Below are 23,672 nucleotides of genomic sequence, written 5' to 3' on the forward strand. Positions count from 1 at the left end.
CAGCTGAACTCAGTTCTTTGGGACTATTTTGTTACATATTGTTTATTCACCTTAGCGCAGTTTTCACTCTTTTTTTTTTTTACTAATGAGGGTGCACTGATGAGACAGCACTGAGAGGTGGCACTGATGGGCAACACTGATGGGCACTGATAGGTGGCACTGGGGTGCATTGATAGGTGGTACTGGCAGGTGGCATTGGTGGGCATTGCTTAGCAGCAGTGGGTGTCCGTGTGCGGGACCGATGTCCCTCTGACAGACGCCGGTAATTAGAAGCTGGCAATATCCCCCTTCACACATGGCACAGGAACAAAGGAACATGCCGAGCTGTATTCTGAATAGACGAGCTGTGTGCTGAGCTCCCTCCCTGTCACAAATTTACCTCATGTGTTGGGAAAACTTCTCAGAAGTGAGTGACTCATGCTCAGAGAGAAATGACACTTAGAGCTTTGGAGAGACAAGTAAACACTACAGATATATGTGCTTTGTTCATATTTCATGACAGAGGTTTACAACCACTTCAAAACCTTATGGAGCAAGGGTGACCCTACACATATAACGGTCTAAATTTTTAAATTTTCATCACATTGACCAACAGCTATGTAATTCTAGGGCCTGCCCACACTACCTATTCAATTCAGATATTTCCACACATTACATACATAGGCTTTTCTTCCACTTTAAGACCAAACTATAGTGATTCATAAAAATGTCCCCTCCACCCTATCTGCTGCAGGGGAAAGGAGAAGGCGCTCACAATGGCGGGCCAAGGGAGCCTATGTGTGACATCATGGCTCCCGGCAGGGCCGTCTTTAATATTAATTGGACCCTCCCAAATTCACTTATCCACTCTTTGCAGACAGTGTGGGCTCAAAGGGCAGCTGCTTTGGGCCCCACAACAATGACTGGGCCCAGGGCAGCTGCCCCTTTTGCTCTGTGCTAAAGACAACCCTGGCTCCCGAAATTCACAGTGATTTGTTGAGTGCTCTGTTATACAGAGCTGCAGGATCATGTGACCAGAGTGGATTGAAAATAAGAAAGAACAGGTTAGTATAGGAAGGAGGAAACTTGTCTTTAGAATAGTTAATTAGGATTTTTGTCCACTTTAATTGGAATAAATCTCTGTGTAAACAAACATCAGTGGATACACAAAGCCTGGGCTATAAGGGAATCACATTTTTTGTTGGTTTTGTTCAACCTTTGCTTTGTTTCTGTTGTTTTTAATAAATAATAGGAATAAAACATATTTTACACATCCTAAATCTTGTGTTACTATACACCCCATTCATCTCAAGCAGCATAATATTTATTTTGTGCAATGTTATTTAAACATAGTATCATCTTTTTAACATTGGTAACACTGCTCTGCAATGTAATGTAAACTATATTGTACATAACAAAAGAATTCTCTGTCCAGCAAAGAGACCTATACACAAAGAACAAGACTGACAACATAGAGACAGAAAGAATTATATAAAAGATAGGGAAATGCAGAAACACTGTTAGGGCGGCCGTGTGATTTCATTGTTCTTTGTACTTCGTCAGTTTCTACACTTGACTTATAATCTGTGCCTCTTCAGGATCGTACCATTGCAGGGGGGCCCCCTCTGCTGTTCTCCTTAACACATGGAAGGGTGCTATCTGTGTGCACAAAAAGAGGTTATAAGAGTTGGGAAAACAGCAATTACTAACATGATGGTCTCAAACAATACTTGTACAGTATGAGCTAGCAGAGATGAGCTGGAGAAATAGATGCAAATAGGGCAGAAAGGGATACAAACCACATGGATGCACAAAAAAGGGAGAGACAGACAAGGCTCAAAATGGTGGGCCATAAACAGTAATCAATATCTAGGTGGTGGGGACAGGCACACAAACTCAAAAGGGATGCTGGTAGTATTAATATTTTTCCTTGTTATTCATTCTCTGGGTGTGTCCTGCATGTGAAGCTTATCACATGCGGTCTCCAACAGTAATATTTAGCAGTGTTTTTACTAATATTATCATAAGACACAGGGTGTGGGCCTTGTACAAAAAGGCATCATCATTTAGGTGCATCTAGGGCAGCGTTTCTCAACTCTTTTTCCTTTAATACACCCTCTGAGAATATGACAAATCTTCAGGCACTCCAGTCCAAAATAAGGTTCCCTATTACATCAGAAGCCTCTGCCTCCCCCTTTACAAAATAGTCCACACCCCCCCCCCCCTCCCAGTCTTTACTCCCCTGCTTTCACATATGAGCCCTCAGTCACGGCACCCCTCGATCTCCCTCCTTCACATCAAAACGTCAGCCCCCCCTTCACATGAGAGTTCCTAATCCCTCTTCACTTCAGAATCCTCTGCAATCCCCTTTCAGAGTCCTCAGTTCGACCCCCTACCCACTTTTTCACATCAGTGACCACAGTTTACCCTCTCCTTTCACATCAGTCCCCCTTACCCCTATCACTTAAAGGGGTTCTAAAGGCTGTTTTTTTTTTTTACCCTCATGCAATTTATGCCCCCAGCCATCCCAATCCTTACCTGAGCTCAATCAAGCGATGTTCATGATAGTCTTGGCTGTCCGGGGACTCTCCCTCCTCATTGGCTGAGACAGCAGCGGGAGCATGTTGGCTCCCACTGCTGTCAATCACAGCCAGTGAGCCAATGCAAGGAGGGCGGCCAAGCCATGCTCTTATGGACACAGAGAGCCATGGCTTGGGAGCAAGTACAAGTGCTCGAGGGGGTGGAGCCAGGAATGCCAGTGGGGGACCCAAAAAGATGAGGATTGGAGCTGCACTGTGCAAAACCACTGCACAGAGTGGGTAAATAGAACATGGTTGTTTTGTTTTAAAAGTGAAGTTTTAATAATACTTTAGGAAGACACCCCACCCCCAACCCCCCTCCAACACACACATTTTTTTCACAAGAGAGACCTACCTCCAAATCTTCACCACAGTGCAGCTATGGCAGCATAACAGTGGGCAAGAAGTGGGGCAGATAAACAGAGGCCGACTTTCATACACTTCTGAAGGCTGGGACTGCCCTAAATGCCTCTCACCCTGGATTAGTCATATATTATTATCAAGCATACAAGTGCCCCCACAATAAATTTCACAGCAGCCAAATTAATCCACCAGGGGGCGTTGTGGCTTCAGCCTGGATTGGAGTCATGTGATTCTATTAATTAGCAGATGACTTTCGCTACCATTTTTGGAGCATGCAGTAAACTATTTTTATGGTATGCGTTTTCATTCGGTGACGGCCTGCCGACCTGTACCATGAAAACCCCTGGCGCTGTGCTAAAATAAGAGATGCAGAATGGCACCCCTGAGTAGCCAAAATGGCACAGCCGGGTGCCTCCATGCCCTGGTTGAGAAATGCTGATCTAAGGGGCCAAGATGTCAACTTCGTAATAACAGTATACCAATAGTTAGCCAGTAGTAGAAATAACCATTTAGTTACCTGTGTTTTTTGTGAGCCTAAAGCATGACTCCAAGATATCCCTCTGCGAATCCTTACAGCTCCTTTCCTATCTAAAGATCTTGGTCTTATTGCATCGGATGCTCTCATTCGTGCTCTGGTATGCCAACCTCTCAACTCTTCCGTAACTTCAGACTTTGAAGGTCCATATATGACAGTATGCTCCCTTACAGATGGCGCACGTGTAACCAAAAGAACATTACTTTTTGGTGTTAAAGGACAGTATGCTAAATTGTAGGAGGGTTGAGGGTTAGATGACTCCAATAGTGACTCTGAGGAGTTTGACGTGTACAGTGGATCGGAGGATATGTAAACTGGATTCGACAATGAAAGAGTACTCAAGGTATTATTCTGTGAATTGTTGAAACTCGTTGCTCTTCGACACATTGTTCGCCCTCGGATATCGGAATCTTCCGGGACACTCTGAACTCTGCAGAAGAAAGTAGCATTGAATGATGTCTCTGGATTCAGAAAAAAAATATGAATTTATTTTTTAAACAAAGAGCATGATTACCTGACTGAATAAGACACAATTCTTTTGTTGCTTCTTTCTGGGCTATCCTGTAAGCCTAAATGTGCCAAGTTGAGGTTATTAACACTCTCTGCAAATGATTCTTCTGATACAGGGGTTACCGCTGGGCTGTTGCTGCTGCAAAAATAGGAAGAAACACAACAATGCATTAAAGTATAACTAAAGGCACAACTTTTTTTTTTAGTTGTGGACAAAGAGAAGAGGGATTAGAACATCCATTAGGTTTTTACTGCTGTCTGTGGCCCTGATAGGGAGATTCACCCTATTTGTCCTGTGTACCATTATCACTAACAGTAAAAGTAAAAGAAATGAAAAGTAAAAGAAAATCCCAAATTTTGTCCCCAGAACAATAGGAGGGGAAATCCTACAATGGGGGCACTAGTTCAGAGGGGCCAAAGGGATTACCTTAATTTGCAGGGATTTCCTCTCACTACCTGTTCTGGCATTGAGACTCGAAAAGAAGGTAAATCTCCCCCACGGGACACAGTACGTTAACAGGGGTTATACAAAATGTGGCCACTGTATAGCAGAATCATGATCTCTTTTGTATTTCAGTGTTGGCTTTGTTGTACTTTTGCAGTGGTTAATCTGTGTTTTTTTTGTTGTATACTGCGGTATTGTAAAGGAAACATTTTGTTAATCGCATGTGAGCAAGGTCCTTTTTTCCCCCTACAGTATTCGCTCTTTTTGTATTTTCTTAGCTATATATTTTATATATAGCTAAGCACTGTATTTACTGTGTAGTGCCTTATAATATTGTGTTGCATCAATCCCTGCATAATAATTTGGTTTCTTGTTCATTAGAACAGGAAGTGAAGGGGCAGTGCTAGAGATAAGAGGCAGTGTCGGCACCTTTTAATTTAGACTAAAATGCCAGAACATTTATTCAATGAGAATGCTATAATAACCTAATAGTCAATCAACACAGTCCTGTCTAATACTTTTTAGGTATACTAAGGCCGCGTACACACGGGCGGATTGTCTGCCCAACTAAGTTCGTCAGACAATCCAACAGACAGTCCGTTCAACTTTTGAATGAACGGACTTGACCACACACGATGAACAGACAGTCCGCTGAAAGCTTGCGCGATGACGTATACAGCACGTACGACGGGACTAGAAATACGACGTCCAATACACTGCAATGCAACCTTCGGCCGTGTAAATCCTTTCTGAGCATGCGCCATACTTAGTCCGTCCAACTTGCCTACACACGAGCGGACTGTCCGCTGAAACCAAGTTTGGACGGACAAAACCAAGTTTGGACGGACAAAATTACGGAAATTCCGAAAGACTTAGTCCGTCAGACTGTCCGCTGAAAAAGTCAGCTGAAGCCCACACACGAGGGGATTGTCCGCTGAAACACGGTTCAGCAGACTAAGTTGGGCAGACAATCCGCCCGTGTGTATGCGGCCTTAAAGTTAAATGATTAGGACAAGCTTACAGGGTATACCCTCTTTTTCCGAGATCCAAGCAATGTAGAAAATAGGATTTTTCCATCATACTTAACTGTAAAATCCTTTTCTTTGAGTACATTATGGGACACAGAGTTAGGCTAATATTCATTTCCTATTGGGTTATACTTCATCTCCAGGTGAATAAACACTGGTAGACCGAAGGTCTTTAGACTGGGAGTGATCCCCTATATAACTCCTCCCATACAGGAAGTACTTCAGTTTTGGAGCAAGCACTGGATCCTTAAAAGGGGAGGGACCTCTGTGTCCCATGATGTAATCAAAGAAAAGTATTTTACAGGTAAGTATGATTTAAAAATCCTATTTTTTTTTTCATACATCAATGTGACACAGAGTTAGGCTAATATTCATTATCTACTGGGACATCCCAGAGCAATAGCCTTGAGGGAAGGGAGACACCCTGCCAAGCACTAGCCAGCAGCCCGTACACTGCGGCCAAAAGCCAAATCCTCGGCTGCTTGAACATCCACTTGATAAAACTTTGTGAATGTATGCACTAAAGACCAGGTAACAGCCTTACAAATCTGAGACACAGATACCTGATGGCGAAAAGCCCAAGAGGTTCCTACACCCCTGGTAGAATGAGCTCTCACCCTAAATGGAGGAGCTTTACATTTTAGACCATGGGCCTGAATGATCAATTGGCAGACCCAATTGTTAATGGAACCTTTGGAAGCTGCCTGCCCATTCTTGGGTCCTTTTGGTAAAACAAAAAACATGCACACACTGTGCATGTTATGCTCTGTTCTAGAGCCTGTAGTAAACAAACAATCTGAGCAGGAGGTCCTCCAGATACCGGAGCACCAGGATCCCTTGGGCCCTTAAAAGACCCAGTACTGGTGCTAGGACCTTTGTGAACACCAGGGAACTGTAGCAAGCCCGCAAGGGTAGAGCCAAAAACTGAAAATGACATTCCTCTACTGCAAATCGCAGGAACCCCTGAGGCTGAAAGATAGGTACGTGTAAATACGCATCTTTTTTATCGACGGAGGCTAAATCCCATCTGGAGTGAGGCTACTACTGAGTGGACAGACTCCATCCAAAAGGACTGGATCAGTAGATACTGGTTTAGGTATCTTAGGTCCAAAATGGGCCTTCTGCCCGTGTTTAGTTTTTGAACCGTAAACAGGTTTGAGTAAAACCCTCACTCCTGCACTAAATGATGTAGTGCCTGAAGCAATATGTCTCTTTTTGGAGGATCCAAGGGAATGCTGGTTCTTAGAAACCTCTGAGGGGGAACCCCCTGCAACTCCAGCTTGTAACTGCGGGATATTGTTGAGATGACCCACTCATCCTGAACTATTCTCCAAATGTCCGCAAAGTGCAGCAGCCTTCCCCCCACCTGATAGAGTGGGGGCGTCCTCTCAAAAGGAGGGCTTGGTGCTAGGTTTAGGAGGAGTTTTGGACCCTGGACTTTTCTGGCCCTGGTCTTGCGGCTTGCCCCTGGCTCTAGCACCCTGTTGGCGGCGGAACTGCCTTGATGCTGAGACACTTGAGGAAGCAGTCCCTGAGGTTTTAAAATGAGGGACTCCTGGTGCTTCTCTTCACAGGAAGTAGAGAACTCTTCCCTATGGAAATCATTTGGATATACTTGTCCAGGGCTCGAGTCCTGCGGGAACGCATGGGAACTGCGTTCCCGTACTATTCCCACAGCGGGAACGCCGTTCCCATTAGCTGCCTGAGGGCTGAGGCTATGCAGTGCGTAGTTCGCCGCCGCTCCTCAGCCGCCGAGTGACTGGTTGCTAGGCAGGGGCCGCTCCGCATCTAGCAACCGGTCACATGACTTCGGCCGTGCACGTGGGCACGCACTGGCGCGAGTCAGTGGGCAGGCTGACACACGCTGCGCGCCTGCTTGGATCCGGAGTTCCGGACTGTCCCCCCCCTCCTCCCCTCTACCCAGTGCCAGTCAGTCCTGGCCTCCTGGGGCCACACGCTGCACTTTTCCAGATTACTTCTCCTTCTCTACCAGGTTAGTCACTAGTGTGTAAGTTGCACTCTGCAATACCCTGCCAATACTCATCAATACTCTGCAATACCCTGCCAATACTCATCAATACTCTGCAATACCCTGCCAATACTCATCAATACTCTGCAATACCCTATCAGTATCAATACTCTGCAATACTCTGCGAATACTCTGCAATACCCTATCAATACTCTGCAATATCCTATCAATACTCTGCAATATCCTATCAATACTCTGCAATACCCTGCCAATACTCATCAATACTCTGCAATACCCTGCCAATACTCATCAATACTCTGCAATACCCTATCAATACTCTGCAATACCCTGCCAATACTCTGCAATACCCTATCAATACTCTGCAATACCCTGCCAATACTCTGCAATACCCTATCAATACTCTGCAATACCCTATCAATACTCTGCAATACCCTATCAATACTCTGCAATACCCTGCCAATACTCTGCAATACCCTATCAATACTCTGCAATACCCTATCAATACTCTGCAATACCCTATCAATACTCTGCAATACCCTATCAATACTCTGCAATTCCCTGCCAATACTCTGCACTACCCTATCAATACTCTGCAATACCCCGCCAATGCTCTGCAATACATACCCTGCCAATACTCTGCAATACCCTGCCAATACTCTGCAATACATACCCTATCAATACTCTGCAATACATACCCTATCAATACTCTGCAATACTCTGCAATAAATACCCTATCAATACTCTGCAATACCCTGCCAATACTCTGCAATACATACCCTGCCAATACTCTGCAATACCCTGCCAATACTCTGCAATACCCTATCAATACTCTGCAATACCCTGCCAATACATACCCTGCCAATACTCTACAATACTCTGCCAATACTCTACAATACATAACCTGCCAATACTCTGCAATAGCCTGCCAATACTCTGCAATACTGTGCCAATACTCTGCAATACTCTGCCAATACTCTGCAATACATACCCTGCCAATACTCTGCAATAACCTGCCAATACTCTGCAATAACCTGCCAATACTCTGCAATACTGTGCCAATACTCTGCAATACTGTGCCAATACTCTGCAATACTCTGCAATACATACCCTGCCAATACTCTGCAATAACCTATCAATACTCTGCAATAACCTATCAATGCTCTGCAATACTGTGCCAATACTCTGCAATACCCTGCCAATACTCTGCAATACCCTGCCAATACTCTGCAATGCCCTGCCAATACTCTGCAATGCCCTGCCAATACTCTACAATACCTACTCTATCAATACTCTGCAATACCCTGCCAATACATACCCTGCCAATACTCTGCAATACTGTGCCAATACTCTGCAATACTGTGCCAATACTCTGCAATACTCTGCCAATACTCTGCAATACTCTGCCAATACTCTACAATACATACCCTGCCAATACTCTGCAATAACCTATCAATACTCTGCAATAACCTATCAATACTCTGCAATACTGTGCCAATACTCTGCAATACCCTGCCAATACTCTGCAATACCCTGCCAATACTCTGCAATACCCTGCCAATACTCTACAATACATACTCTATCAATACTCTGCAATACCCTGCCAATAAATACCCTGCCAATACTCTGCAATACCCTGCCAATACATACCCTGCCGATGCTCTGCAATACTCTGCCAATACTCTTCAATACATACCCTGCCAATACTCTTCAATACTCTGCCAATACTTATTCCTGTTTGTGGGATATTTTCTAATGGGCTGTGTAACAGAATTTGGAACAGGGTGTATTTGTGGTAGAAATTCCCTGCGAGGGAAAGATCATCACCCATTGTGTTGATTGTTTTGTTTGACACGTTATTTTGTTTTTGTAAACTGGCACTTTACAATAAATGTTGTATTGTATTTTCTGTGAAGTATATATGCATATGAGCGTACCTTTTTTTTTTTTTTTTTGGTGGGGGAATGGATCTTGGGTGGGAGTTCCCACACTTTTTTTTCCAGGACTTGACCCCTGTACTTGTCCAAATGATCACCAAATAAACGTTCCTATGAAAGAGGAAATCTGCCAATAACTTTTTACAAGGAAGCTCGGCTGACCAGTTCTTAAGCCACAGATGCACATATGTACAGACAAGAGAGCCAAACGAGAAACCTGCTGTATTGAATCCTTTAAAGTGATTGTAAACCCTTACAAACCACTTTGACCTACAGGTAAGCCTATATTAAGGCTTACCTGTAGGTCCAAGAAATATCTCCTAAACCTACACGGTTTAGGAGATATTTACAAGAAGACAGGCACCGCTGTCTATGGCGCATGCGCAATAGATAGTGGTGCGCATGCACACTGAGTATGCCACTGCTAACGGCGATATGCCGTTAGTGGCAGCTCCCGTGAGCATGCGCGCAGGTGACATCATCGCTGCTCCGGTGCTGTGAGTGGCCGGAGCAGCAATACCCAGAAGAAGATGGACGCTCCGTGCTACAGGGGACAGCAGTGACATCGCTGGCTCCTGTGTCAGGTAAGTGACACATAATGGGCTACTATGCGATGCATAGTAGCTCATTATGCTTTACCTTTGCAGGGAGACAAAGAGGAAGTAAACCCATCAGGGTTTATTTCCTCTTTAAGGCGTCAACAGTAAAACACAGCACTCAAGGAATATTTGTCCTATTTTCAGCCAGATCATCCTCCCAATTAGGCCTATCAGGCCATCTGACCTGATCCTTTACTGACTGACAGATACCAATTGCTGCAACAGCTGGCTAAATAGCTTAACTGACCAAAGAAAAGGAAGCTTTTAATAATTATTATTATACAGGTTTTATATAGCGCCAACAGTTTGCTCTGCACTTTACAACATGAGGGCAGATATTACAGTTACATTACAATTTGGTACAAGAGGAATCAGAGGGCCCTGCTCGTCAGAGCTTACAATCTAAAAATGACTCCAATTTCTTGTCAACAGGGTCTTTCAAGCCCTGTGCGTTATATACCGGACAAGTGAAATTCTTGTTTAAGGAAGAGACTACTGCATAAATGGCTGGCATGCTCCACTTAAACTTTTCATCCATGGGATATAAAAGGGAAAACCTCTTAGGAGGAACAAAAATCCTTTCAGGATGTTCCCAATCAGCATACACCGCCTGTTCCAACAGTGGGTGTGAGGGGAAAGCCTGTGCGGCATGAAGAGGCTTCAGGGACCCAAAAGAAGACCAGGGGGCTCAGTAACCTCTGCAAGAGGCAACTTAAAGGCAGAACAAACCATTTCGGTAAGAGCAAGGATCAAAACCCTCTGCAACCGAGAGGCAGACATCAACTGGATATCTTCTTGTCCAGATTGGTCAGAAGCAGACTCATCCACCAGGTCGTCCACAGAATCCTGAGCTTTTAGCTCTTCCCCATCCTCAAACCCATTCCTGCTCCAAACTAGGAGTCTCCAGGGAGTGGGGGGGGGATCTGTCACGCTTCTTGCCACTCTACGGGATGGAGGCAATCATGCCAGCAATCCTGTGCTAGCCCAGATAGGGCTGAGGACAGTTTATCCTTGGTAATAAAGGGTGAAGCAGCAGCATTGACTTTAGACATAATATCAGATAGACGCAGCAGCTCAGATTGCCCCGAAGCCTCTGGTCTTTCAGGGGATACAACACTAGGGATACGACTAGGTTCATCAGGAACTACTGACGACATAGGCCTTCCCTGTAGTGTTAGTCCAGCTCCTCTTTTTTTAAGACATTTACTAGCCACAAAAAGAGTACCTGGTGTAGTATAAATACACTTCAGAAGGGAGACCCTTTTAATAGGGCTCACAAAGCCCCTATGCAACAATCCTGCTAAGCACCTTTAGCCTGCCAAGCAACACCTGGTGACTCACATGACCCGGGTAAGGAGAAATTATCCGCTTCAAATACCTGCTCTGTGTCCCACAGCTGCCTTCTAGAATCACTGCATGCTTGGCATACACAGCTTAAATAAGCTGGCTGTGCGCCGCAGCGGTCCCAGTGAACATGCGTGGCTATATTCACGTATGACACAAATCTTCGCGTGCCCAGAAGCCGCATGAACCTTAGCCACCAAACAAACTGCTGAGCACAGTGCCGCTCTTGCGAATACACCTGTGCCATGGTGAACCAAGACGAAATGGCACACCGTCGTGCACCATCATACAGGTAAAAAACAGCCAGACACAAGCAAGAAAAAGATACACTTTGCGAACACCCAAAGCTAGCCCCATATGGTCACTGCACACAGGTGTCCAACCTCTAACTAGCTTGACTGATTGTTACAATCACTGGGACACTCCACAATAAATAAAATACAGGGGTTTCACTTACCTGTCCAGGTGCAGGGCAGTTTAGTACCTGTCAAGGCTCAGGGTCCAGTACCTGGAGGTCGCAGTACAGGCAAAAACTTGCAGGATCTTGAGTCCTCTTTGCGAGGCTCGGGTACCGTTTGTCTAAGCATATAAAGCCTGTGTCAAATGGATCCGCTCAGTCAATCCCTTAATTCATTTAAGAACAGTTTGTGGGACAAGAGACCTGAAGCTCAGAGCGCTCAAACAACCATGTCATCTACCCTGCAGACACTCAAAAAAAACTGAAGTACTTCCTGTATGGGTGAGGTTATATAGGTGATCACTTCCTGCCTAAAGTCTACCAGTGTCTATTCACCTGGAGATGAAGTATAACCCAGTAGATAATGAATATTAGCCTAACTCTGTGTCCCATGATGTATGAAAAACAAATACAGCTATAATCTCTTTATATTTTAAGCGGTATTAAACCCAAAAACAAAAATGTAATATATTGCAGCTTACCAGTTCTTAGATGTGCTGTCTGCATTTGTTAAATTTTTTTGACTTTTTTCCCTTTATCGTCACCTAAATAAGTCTGTTAAATGTCAACATCCTTTAACCAGAACAAGCTGTCCAGCAAAAGTGGCATTTAGAGGACTGAGACAAACCATTAAAAAAACTAACAGGGGTGCTTACGATGGGCAGCTTTTATTTATTTATATAAAACCTTTATCCCAAAAGGAAATGCTGTAACTGCTTAAAAATTGTTATATGGGGTACATCTTTAATCTGTTAGTCAAGTCCATCTTAATCTGCTAGTGCATCAAGCACTGCCCCATCTCAGACTGACAATGCTGTTGTCCAAAGGTGTGTCTGTTGCTCCTACATCCAGAGTGGGGACACCCAATATTACTGGCAGGAGCACCAGGTGAAAAAACAAAACTATAATAAGAAAACAAATGCAGCCACTACCTTTAAGTATTTGTATGTTACAATATAGCAAATTGTTTTTGGGTTTATTACACTTTAATATTATATTTTTTATGAAGCATTATTCTTTTAGTGCTTCACAGCTGAGTATACTGCAAAAGTAAGACACACAAATAGGAGGAGAATGCAGGAAATGCAAGGACCACTCTGTTTTCTTCCCTTACCTGCTATTGCCTTGGGAGTTACATCTTCTCTGGGTTTTGTCATAGGGCAGGTCTAGGCTGGACTCCCTCCAGGGGCTATTCTGTATTGGAGATTTGTCATTTTCATTTTCTGTCCTCACAAGGCACAATCCCTCTAAAGTCTGAGGTCGCATGGGCCTGTTGACTTGTACCCTTTGCAGACTGTCATCTTGGATGAAGACAGATTAAGTTAAAGTTATTTACATAAGTAGATAGGGATGCATTTGTCAAAATAATAATTACTCAGCCAAGTTATTCCATTCTTTTCATTTACCTTCCCCCAATGTTGCAACGTCAGAAAGGGAACTAGATTCTGATGCATTGCTACTGTCTGAAAGAGAACAGATAAAAAGACTTACAATGTCGAAAATGTCAATTTTCTCTAGTAGACCTTTCTTATGTAAATGGCAAATTCTATTTTAGTTGTAGGTGGCAATATTTGTTTGTCTTTCTTCTCATACCATCTGTATGCAGGTTCTCTTGGCTTTGCTCTTGGATTAGTCTATTCTCCAGAAAACGAAGCTTTTGCTCTGATGTTTTTAGTGCTGCCTTCCTTTGCTGCCGAACTTGTCTAGAAACAGACTCTTCCATGTATAGACGACGTGCAGCCTCTGTTATCTGCCGTTGTAATGCCAGATCCCTTTCTAGATAGCCAAGTGGATCCTGAGAAAATGATTAGATGCGAGATGCTAAATAAACTGTACATTTTGTTTCATCATAATACATACTGTATATACAGAGTAGAAATACTGTATAGCAAAAGGCTGATCCAGTACTACAAATAAGATTACACACAAAGCTTAAAAAAAATCAGGGCTATAATTCCTAAAAATTCAGTGCCCGTTACATACATGCAATAGCAAAATGTGTCACAGTACAGCCAATATTATAAAACATGCATTATGTTAATTTTTAATAGTGGTGCATACTAGTGACTCTAGAGCAGGGTTTCCCAACCAGGGTTCCTCCAGAGGTTGCCAGGGGTTCCTTGAACACCAAGTCATTTTTGCATCTCACATAAACTCCCACTGACACCACTGCAATGACCACAAATGTAAGAAACATTTCCCCCAGTGACCAACACACTGTAGATATAGTCATTTTTAGCAGGGGTGCCCTGAGAACGGAAAGTTATTTCAAAGGTCCCTCTGTGTTGAAAAGGTTGAGAAAGTCTGCTCTAGAGGTGTATATTTACCATATGTCACCAATGTGGCAGTGCCTAGGGCAGCAGGATTAAAGGGGGGCAGGATTAAAATGGACAATTTGTAATAACGTGTTTTGTTTCTTTCTTCTTATGGACACTTGTGGGTAAATTTAGCAAGAGAACCACCAATACCTCATTCTAGAATTAGAGCTTGTGCAAAAATCTGTCCCCATTAATGTATGCCTAGCACAGCGTGATGTCCAAATACAGATGTGCATTGCCCACTCTAGTTCAATAAGAATGGGTGTTCAATTCCAAAAAATATTTCCTAAATGTTAATACAAAAGCAGAAAAACTGTGAAAGAGCCATTGTAGAAATACCTAGGTGTGCTCACTCATTTGAAATACATTGAATCTACACTGTGCAATGTTGATAACATTTGTGTTATTATAGAATTGTTGCATATAATATATAAAAATATAGTATAGTAAAATATAAATCACTAAGAGTGATGCTGCCATAATAAAACTCTATTGAAATTAATGTGTTTATTACATAACATATAATAAGTTCCTTTTTTTTTTTTTTTTTTGCTCCCCGAAACATAAGTATTTTTACAACTGAGAGATGCAGCTTTTACCATGAATATCGATCATTGCCATTTTGAAAAGTTACAATTTCACCATTTGCAAAGTCCTGGGGTGGGGCTGGAGCATGGAGAAAGGAATGTCCAAATGCTAAAAACACAAAAACTGTTCCTGCTTACCTTTCCATGACAGTGAATTGTTCTTTCATCCAGTTTAAATAAAGCTCCAACTCTTCGCCGGACTTTTGGAGGCGTTTCCCCAGGCTTAAGGGGAAATTCCTTTGGCAGGACCCCTATCAGTTCCTAAGAAGAAATATAAAGAAAAATATTTTTTCATTAAACAGAACATCTTCAATCAACCAAATCATTTTGAACAATTATTTGCTGATGCAATCCTGGTAATCCTGTCACTGTGACGATTAATGTCTATCTTTAGAGGTTTCAACAGGCAGGCCAGCATGTTGCAAACTATTAAAAATATTTTGTATTCTTTTATTTTTATTTTAAGTGTGTTGAATGATATATATATGTGGCATGAAAAGCATGCATTAGTGGAGAATTTTTTTTTTATCAAGGGATCACATCCAACATTGAACAAATGACACTTTGCTACAATGTAAAGCAGTGAGTGTACAGCTTGTATAAGGCTATATTCACACCTATGCAGTTTTAGTGCTTTTTGCAGTTTGCAGATTTGCACTACAGTCCATTTAACATTGTTTCCTATGGAACACGTTCTGTGGTGCAAATCTGCAAAATGCAAAAAGCACTAAAAATGCATACGTGTGAATCCAGCCTAACAGTGTAAATTTGCTGTCCCCTCAAAATAACTCAACACACAGCCATTAATGTTTAAACCGCTGGCAACAAAAGTGAGTACACACCAAAGTTAACATGTCCAAATTGGGCCCAAAGTGTCAATATTTTGTTATTTCATTATTTTTATTACTGTCTTAACACTTTTGGGCATGGGAGTTCACCAGAGCTTCACTGGTTGCCACTGGAGTCCTTTTCCACTCCTCCATGATGACATCACAGAGCTGGTGGATGTTAAAGACCTTTCTCTCCTCCACCTTCCATTTGAGGATGCCCCACAGATGCTCAACAGGCTTTAGATCTGGAGACATGCTTGGCCAGTACATCACCTTTACCCTCAGCTTCTTTAGCAAGCCATTGGTCCCCTTGGAGGTGTGTTTGGTGTCGTTATGTTGGAATACTGCCCTGCGGCCCAGTCTCCAAAGGGAGGAGATCATGCTCTGCTTCAATAGGTCACAGTACATGTTGGCATTCATTGTTCCCTCAATGAACTGTAGCTCCCCAGTTCCGGCAGCACTCATTCAGCCCCAGACCATGACACTCCCACCACCATGCTTGACTGTAAGCAAGACATGCTTGTCTTTGTACTCCTCACCTGGTTGCCGCCACACACGCTTGACACTATCTGAGGAGTAATCCATGTCCTTAGTTTGTTTGTGGGCTTTCTTGTGCATCATCTTTATTAGAGGTTTCCTTCTGGGATTATAGCCATGCAGACCAATTTAATGCAGTGTGCAGTGTATGGTCTGAGCACTGACAGGCAGCACTCATATGTTTATTTACCAAAGACAACCTCTGGATATTACGCTGAGCATGTGCACTTTGGTCGACCATGGTACGACCATTAAATCGCAATATGGTCTTGGGCACCATGCTGCAGCTTAGGTTCAGGGTCTTGGCAATCTTCTTAGAGCCTAGGGCCAACTTTATATAGAGCAATAATTTTTTTTTCACATCCTCACAGAGTTCTTTGCCATGAGGTGCGTTGTTGAACTTCCAGTGACCAGTATGAGAGAGTGAGAGCGATAACACCAAATTTAACACAACTGCTCCTCATTCACACCCGAGACCTTGTAACACTAACAAATCACACCGGGGAGGGAAAATGTCCGATTGCTACAATTGCTACAATATAACGTAACATATTGGGCCCAGAGTGTAATTACATCAGTGGTGTCACATTAAAAGATATAATAAAATATTTACAAAAATGTGAGGGGTGTACTCCCTTTTGTGAGATACTGTATATGCAGATTAAAAGGGATGCATATAAAAGAAGGGGAACTTTTGGGACTTTATATGAGATGTAAGGGAAGGTTTACGCCTCCATCCCTGTCCTGTGCTGTATGCATGTGTTGCGTTTGATATAAAAGATAAGATTTTTCTAGCAGACTGTGATAAAAACTAGTCTGATTGTTAGAATAGCAAAGATCAGGTTTGTCTGAGGATGTTTCTCAAACAAATGTCTTGGTAACAATGTTGGAAGTTTGGTTGTTTTGTAACCTTTGCCAACAAACGTGCAAACAAAAGCCAAAATAAATGGAGCAGTAGACTGATAGTGCAGCCCACTCAACATGGATTAACACCAAAGGACACTCAAATCTATTTATTTGCTAGGCATTTTGCTTGTTTGTTATAGATATCTGTTAGTCTTGTATTCCTAATATTGTAATAGTTTTGTATGTACAGCATCTTTGTATAGTAAAAGCACATTTACACACTGCAGAGGTCTCAGCTTCCTTGCTTATACCACAAAGTAACCTTGTGAGATAGACACAAGCAACGTAATGCAACAAAGGAGGGTCTGCATATATGACTTCAGCTGAAGCCAGCTTAATAAAAAATAAAACCTTATTAACCCCCAAATCTTCCTTATCTAGGCTATATTTTTCAAGATTTGTTATTATACCAACTATAATATAAGTAACTACACTTTTTTTCTGTTTTGTTTGCAAATTTTTCAATAGCACAAAAAAATGCACAAAATGCAATTAAAAACAGATTTAATTTGTGAAAAAAATGTGCATTGCACCACTGACTACTACAGTAGTGCTGTAAAATGGCAAGGGAATTGCCAGACCACATGATTCTGGCTTTTCACTGCTTAGAACAAATAAAAAGTCATCGTAATATTTCAATTTGGCTTTTGGCTGAGTGAAAAATCTTTGTGGAGTGGGTATTAGGGCAAAATTCCAACTATTATTAACATCTAAAATTATACCTTGTTTGCGAGATCCTAATATAATAAAATGGTATAACTGTAGATTGTCTCTAATTATTTATCTTCCAGCAACTTTTCAAAAAAATCTATTTAAACCATAAATATTATGCTGTGTATTTCCTTTTTATCAGTCTTAAATTGTATCAAATAAAAGTCTCTTTAAAATGGAAGTCCATGCAAAATCTAAAACCCCTGCATCTATAGACACCAGGGATCTAACACTAACCTCTCTATCTCTGTAAAGAAAAGATGAGTATACATACCTTTTTGGAAGCCACTCAGACCCACTTAGACCTGATCTCCAGTGCCCTAACCTCTGAGGACACGGACAACGGCTGCAAAATGAATGGGACGCGACGTCACCCATAGAGTTACTATGGGACTTCAGTTATCCTCCGTCTCCTCTGCACCCGCCTACACAGGGAAGCCACGGCTGACAGCTCAATGTGGGATAGGGTCGGAGCGGGTCAGATCGACTTCCAAAAAAGGTATGTATACTATTTTTTTCTTTACATCGATAGAGAGGTTAGTGTCAGATCCTTTGTGTCTATACCGTAGATGCTGGAATTTTAGATTTTGGATGGACTTCCACTTTAAACATAAACCAGGTATATGATACAACTATTCATTTTCATTATGGCTTTAAACACCACCCTGGAAGAACACATTAAGGTGCCCAACACCTGTGTTCAACCAATGAACTCACCAAAAGGTAAATAAACCTTACTAGATATTCTCTTTTTTCTATATAGCCACATCCATCTGTCAACTGTCCATCCAATCCACTTTATTCCTCAGGTAATGCAAAAATAAATAAAACATCACAGTGTTGTACCGCTAAAAAAACACCAATTTAATTTAAAATCTAAAATGCCATTATATCGACTTCTACAGTAATGTTGGCATCTTTGGCACCAGTTTGTTAAGCCATATTTATATTTGAGTCTCCCTTGAGAAAGTCCTCTGATAAAGAAACATGTTGGACAGAGGGGCCTGAGCACACGTTATCATTAGTCACTGCTGTCTGAGCAAAATGCTGGGGACTGATAGATCTTTTTCAGAGTCGGTAGGCAAATGACGCCTTGCGGCAGTCATTTTCAGGAGCAGGAGGCTCAGATATGCATTGACTTAAACTGGTGCATGCATGTTTTGTTAAATATGGTAATTAGTAAATGTGCTTATAATTTTTAATTTTTTTTTTATCTGGATCAGTACTGATTTATGAAGATCTCCAAGTGACTTACAGCCTCACGCAAGCAAATCTGACGTAGCTCATCCAGACAGTTTTGCATTTTCTTTTCCAGTGAACCTTGCTGAATGCGCATTGCTTGTGTCAGCTCTTTACATGAAGTCAACGGAGAGTTAGTAACTAAAGATAAAAAACAAAGAAGGTAAACACTTAAAATCATGTAATTAACAGAGTAAAGAAGACAATATAGGAATTACCCTAAAGGGTACAAAAAAGTAATGGTAAGTGAAACCAAGTGTAGACTAAGGATAAATCCAAGGAAAACTGGTAATAAAGCAAGTTTGTTTACATTGTTACTGTCATTTTCCATTTGCAAGGAGAAGTTAGTGGTAACCTATAAAAGAGCTCGAAAACAGGAAAGCAACAATCACTTCTACTTCCTTCGTCAGTTACAGATTTGTTCAAATGGAAATTTCAAAGGGTTCAAAAAGTGTTTAAAGCATACTAAAACTTTGGGAACTGGTGATATTTGTTTGCCCACTGTGCATGTTTACTGTGGCTATTAGGTCTTGCAATACAATAGCAATCAACATTACCCAGTCTAGCTGGTTACTAACAACTGTAAGCTATTGCTTAACAAATCTACCTCCCTAAAGCGGAGTTCCATCCAAAAATTTAACTTCTGCTTTTTGGATTTCTCCCTCCCTCCGGGGTCACATTTGGCACCTTTCAGGGGGGAGGGGGGGAGCAGATACCTGTATAATCCAGGTATTTGCTCCCACTTCCAAGCATAGTTAGCCCTAGTATCTGCAGTTATCTACACCATGTCCGACCCCTCTTCCACCCCCCTCGCTGTCTTCTGGCAGACACACTGGTCCCAGAAGACAGTAGGGACCAGTGAGATCATGCAGTGGACTCACGCATGTGCAGTAGGGAACCAGACTGTGAAGCCCCAAAGCTTCACTTCCTGATTACCTTACCGAAGATGCTGGCGCCTCCACCCTTGGAGCTGAGGGACAGATTGGCTTCGGGTGAGGACATTGCGGGCGCCCTGGGCAGGTTAGTGTCCATATATTAAAAGTCAACAGCTGCAGTATTTGTAGCTACTGGCTTTTATTTATTTTTTTGGCGGAACTCCGCTTTAAGCTGGCCATGCACAAGTAAAATGTCATTGTAATTTTCTTTTAAGAATATTCAGTTATTTTTTTTTTTTTTTTATCGTTAGTGGGTCAAATCGACATTCGTTTTCATCTACTGTGATCAGAAAATTTTAAAAGGAGCAGGATCCTTGAGGGTAGGGACCAATGTGAGTGTGCAATGTACAGGGATAGGGACAATTGTAGACACTCACTCAGGTTGAACTGGATGGACTGGTGTCTTTATTCAACCTTACTAACTATGCAACTAGGATGGAAATTTTTTCGTGAATAAACAAATCATCAAAAAAGCGTATGTGGATTTCGCTAGGACTAGTACATTCATTCCAAACTAAAATGTGAAAGCAAATTAAAATTTTGAAATAGTTTCAAACGACCTTTGTCAAATCATTAAATGTATTGCACATTTTCATACCAATCAAAATTTACTAGTGTATGGCCAATTTTACAGGAGATGTGTTTGCTAAATTATGACAGTATTTAGACAGGACTCATTTGGATGGACTGGTGTCTTTATTCAACCTTAATAACTATGTGCCCCTGTTGGAGAGGTTATCTTCCCTTACTGACCTAAAATTATGTTATCTGTCCAGTGGGGACAAAGAGCAAGCTCACAAAGCTCCTTTGTGTCACTGTTGGAAAAGATTACCGGTTTACTGTTATTGGAACAGGAAGTTCAACCAAATCCCCCAAATAAAAATGTTTTTTTTATGGGTGGGGGAAACAGACTTGGGGGTTAGGTGTAAGGACAAGGTTTATCATTTAGGTTAAATGTAAGGGGATTAAAACAGAACCCCTGCCGTTCTACCTTGACTGAGAATACTTTGCACCCATGCATTGAGAAAATGCAGTGTCCTCTAAATGGCATGGGATCCAGAAGACAGCAAGGATTACTGTAGTAGTATTCAATAGGCTGCAGACATTGTGTCCCCCATTTTAAGGCTTATTTAAAAAGTTCAGGCTGTGATTTGGAGTCTGCAATAGTTCACAGAGTTCTCTTTACTTAAAGCAGCAGAGAGTTTTGTGATTGGGGGCGTGACAGGTCACATTACTGCAGTGCTGGGACAAGGTCATCCAGTGCTCAGGGCAAAGATGGCAAACTGCACCCCCTGACCGATATGTACTTGCATTTCCCATCTCAATCTCAGTGTGGCTCCTGCTGGGCATGTAGTGCAACGGCCTGCCTGATTGCATACAGATTGAAACTCCTAAGGTTTGACCTCATATTACATGGTTTTGGTAAATCTGAAGGAAAAAAAATCAGCAGAATATCTGTTAGTGTGTATGGGGCTTATGCCTTTTCTGCAATAAAAATCCTGCCCATTTGCCATTTTCCCCCTAAAGCTCCACTTTAATTTCACAAACAAAGGCAAATAAAAAAATAAAAAAATAAAAGAAGTATTTTCTTTTAAATATGTCTAGCTGCTATATAAAAAAAGGACAAATAATATAGGCCACACAGTAAAAAAAAAAAGTGCATAAACACTAAAATAAGGCCTGGTCACACAGTGTGTACTATAGTGTATACCTTTACATGGGCTGTGCTTACTTGTATGGGGATGTACAGGTGTTGGTTGCACCCCCTAGCAGGCAGTCCCATTGATGTTAGCTTGAACGCAGTGGTTGCACAGGACACAGCCACTGCTCCCAATTTCAATACAGTTGAGGGTGCATGGCCCCAAATGCAGACAGCAGTATGCCCTGTATGAATGAGGTCTAAGACCCCTTTCACACCACACTGCTCATTGCGTCAGCGCTAAAAATAGTGGCGTTTCACTGCCGCATTTGCTGCGGATTTGTGGCACATTTTGGCCGCTAGCGGGGCGCTTTTACCCCCGCTAGCGGCCGCGAAAGGGATAAAACAGCCGGCAATACGCCGCAATAGGGGTGTTTTGCCGGCGGTATTACAGCGCTGCCCCATTGATTTCAATGGGGAGCAGCGGTGGAGGAGCGGTAAACACACCGCTCCAAAGAAGCTGCTGGCAGGACTTTTTTCTGACGTCCTGCCAGCGCACCGCTGTAGTGTGAAAGCCCTGGGGCTTTAACACTACACACAATGGTGCAGCTTCTTTAGGGCGGATTGCAGGCGCTATTTCTAACGCTATAGCGCCTGCAAAACGCCCTGGTGTGAAAGGGGTCTTATAGTGATAACAGTGTGCTTTAGCATACATATAAAATCACTGTGCAATAAAATAATATAGTTGCTTGCCCTGCACTAAGGATAATGCGCCTCATGGATGCAACACCCCACAGTGCAGCTTCCATTACACATATCTATATATCACTAATTGAGATCATTGTATAGTGATTTTACTGTGTATATATTCTTTTAAGTTAAAGAACATCATTATTAATAACAGATAATACAGTAGGTTTTAAATATTGTCAAGTACAACTTTTTTGGGCCCCTTACACTGCTTTAGGCCTGGGCCCCCAGCCCCCCCCCCCTCAATTCTGTATATGTGTCAGCCCCCCTCACACCTGTATATAAGTCAGCACCCCCCCCACACACACACCTGTATATATGTCAGCCCCCCCCCCACACACACCTGTATATATGTCAGCACCACACACACCTGTATATATCTCAGCCCCCCTCAACCTGTATATATGCAAGCGCCACACACACACACACACACACACCTGTATATATGTCAGTCCCCACACACACACACCTGTATATATCTCAGCCCCCTCACACCTGTATATATGCAAGTGCCCAACACACATAAAAACCTGTATATATGTCAGCACACACACACACACCTGTATATATGTCAGCCCACACACACAAACACACACACACACACAAACACACACCTGTATATATGGCAGTCTCACATACACAAATCTGTACACACACAAGCCTCTGGCCCCTCCCTGTACACAAACAACCCCCCTCCCATTCCTTCACAGCCCCTGCTTGTAACTTCCTACCTGGTCCCAGCTTGCTTTTGCAAAGCTGACATGTTGCTGAGATGCATAGTACAGGCAGATCAGTGTCACACCAGGCGTGCACATGCACATAGTAGCCAGAGATGACAGTAAAGAGCTTGATGTCTGAGTCAATGACACCAGAACTGCAGAAACTGTGAGATTGATCCCTGCTGTGCAGTACAGAAACACTTTCACCCACCCTGCCTTCTTCTGGATGACTTCTGTCCCTTCCTACTCCATGTAGTTCTTCAGTATTCTCTCATCATTCCAGAACCAATCTCTGCATTTTATGATAGCTTCTGTCCCCACTGGCCCGCCCACCACCTGTCAGACCTGTAGCACAAAGTCTAGGGAAGTGCTACAGATGGTGGGCGGCCCCATGTACGGGGACAGAAACTGTCAGAAAATGCTGGGTAATGTTGAAAGAATACTGCTTTCAAGCACTACAGGTGGTGGGTGGGCTAGCGGGCGGGGGCAGAAGCTGTCAGAAAATGCCATGACTAGACCTGGAATGATGAAAGAATACTGAAGCATTAGCGGGTGGAAACAGATGGAAAAAACTTTGGCCAGGTCATTTGGGTGACACCCGGGACTGTCACTGAGATGCAGGAGGAGCTAAAGCTCCCTCTCTCCCCTCAACACTCTCTTCGGGCAGGTGCCCCCTCGGCCCCGTCCCTTGTATCGGCCCTGCAAGACTGGGCTTTTCTTCCAGCTTTTTCTTTTGTT

The 23,672-nt window shown here is 42.7% G+C and overlaps 1 protein-coding gene across 2 annotated transcripts in view; it reads right to left on the minus strand.

The window, feature by feature from the left end:
* Positions 1-1,281: 1,281 nt before the first annotated feature.
* The window catches only part of INAVA (innate immunity activator), a 60,087-nt gene continuing 37,696 nt past the window's right edge, over positions 1,282-23,672 (minus strand). For both annotated transcript variants that reach the window (XM_077481496.1, XM_077481495.1), the window contains exons 3-10: positions 18,908-19,032; positions 14,807-14,929; positions 13,357-13,558; positions 13,170-13,226; positions 12,878-13,064; positions 3,971-4,105; positions 3,439-3,886; positions 1,282-1,638 (exon numbers count right to left, since the gene is read on the minus strand). In XM_077481496.1, coding sequence (XP_077337622.1) covers positions 1,546-1,638; positions 3,439-3,886; positions 3,971-4,105; positions 12,878-13,064; positions 13,170-13,226; positions 13,357-13,558; positions 14,807-14,929; positions 18,908-19,032 — 1,370 coding nt within the window. In that variant the 3' untranslated portion in view covers positions 1,282-1,545. The remainder of the gene's footprint in view (positions 1,639-3,438; positions 3,887-3,970; positions 4,106-12,877; positions 13,065-13,169; positions 13,227-13,356; positions 13,559-14,806; positions 14,930-18,907; positions 19,033-23,672) is intronic.

This window comes from Lithobates pipiens, unplaced genomic scaffold, assembly GCF_037356315.1.
Source record: "Lithobates pipiens isolate NorthernLeopardFrog02 unplaced genomic scaffold, aLitPip1_a1.2 Scaffold_16, whole genome shotgun sequence".
Lineage (NCBI taxonomy): Eukaryota > Metazoa > Chordata > Amphibia > Anura > Ranidae > Lithobates > Lithobates pipiens.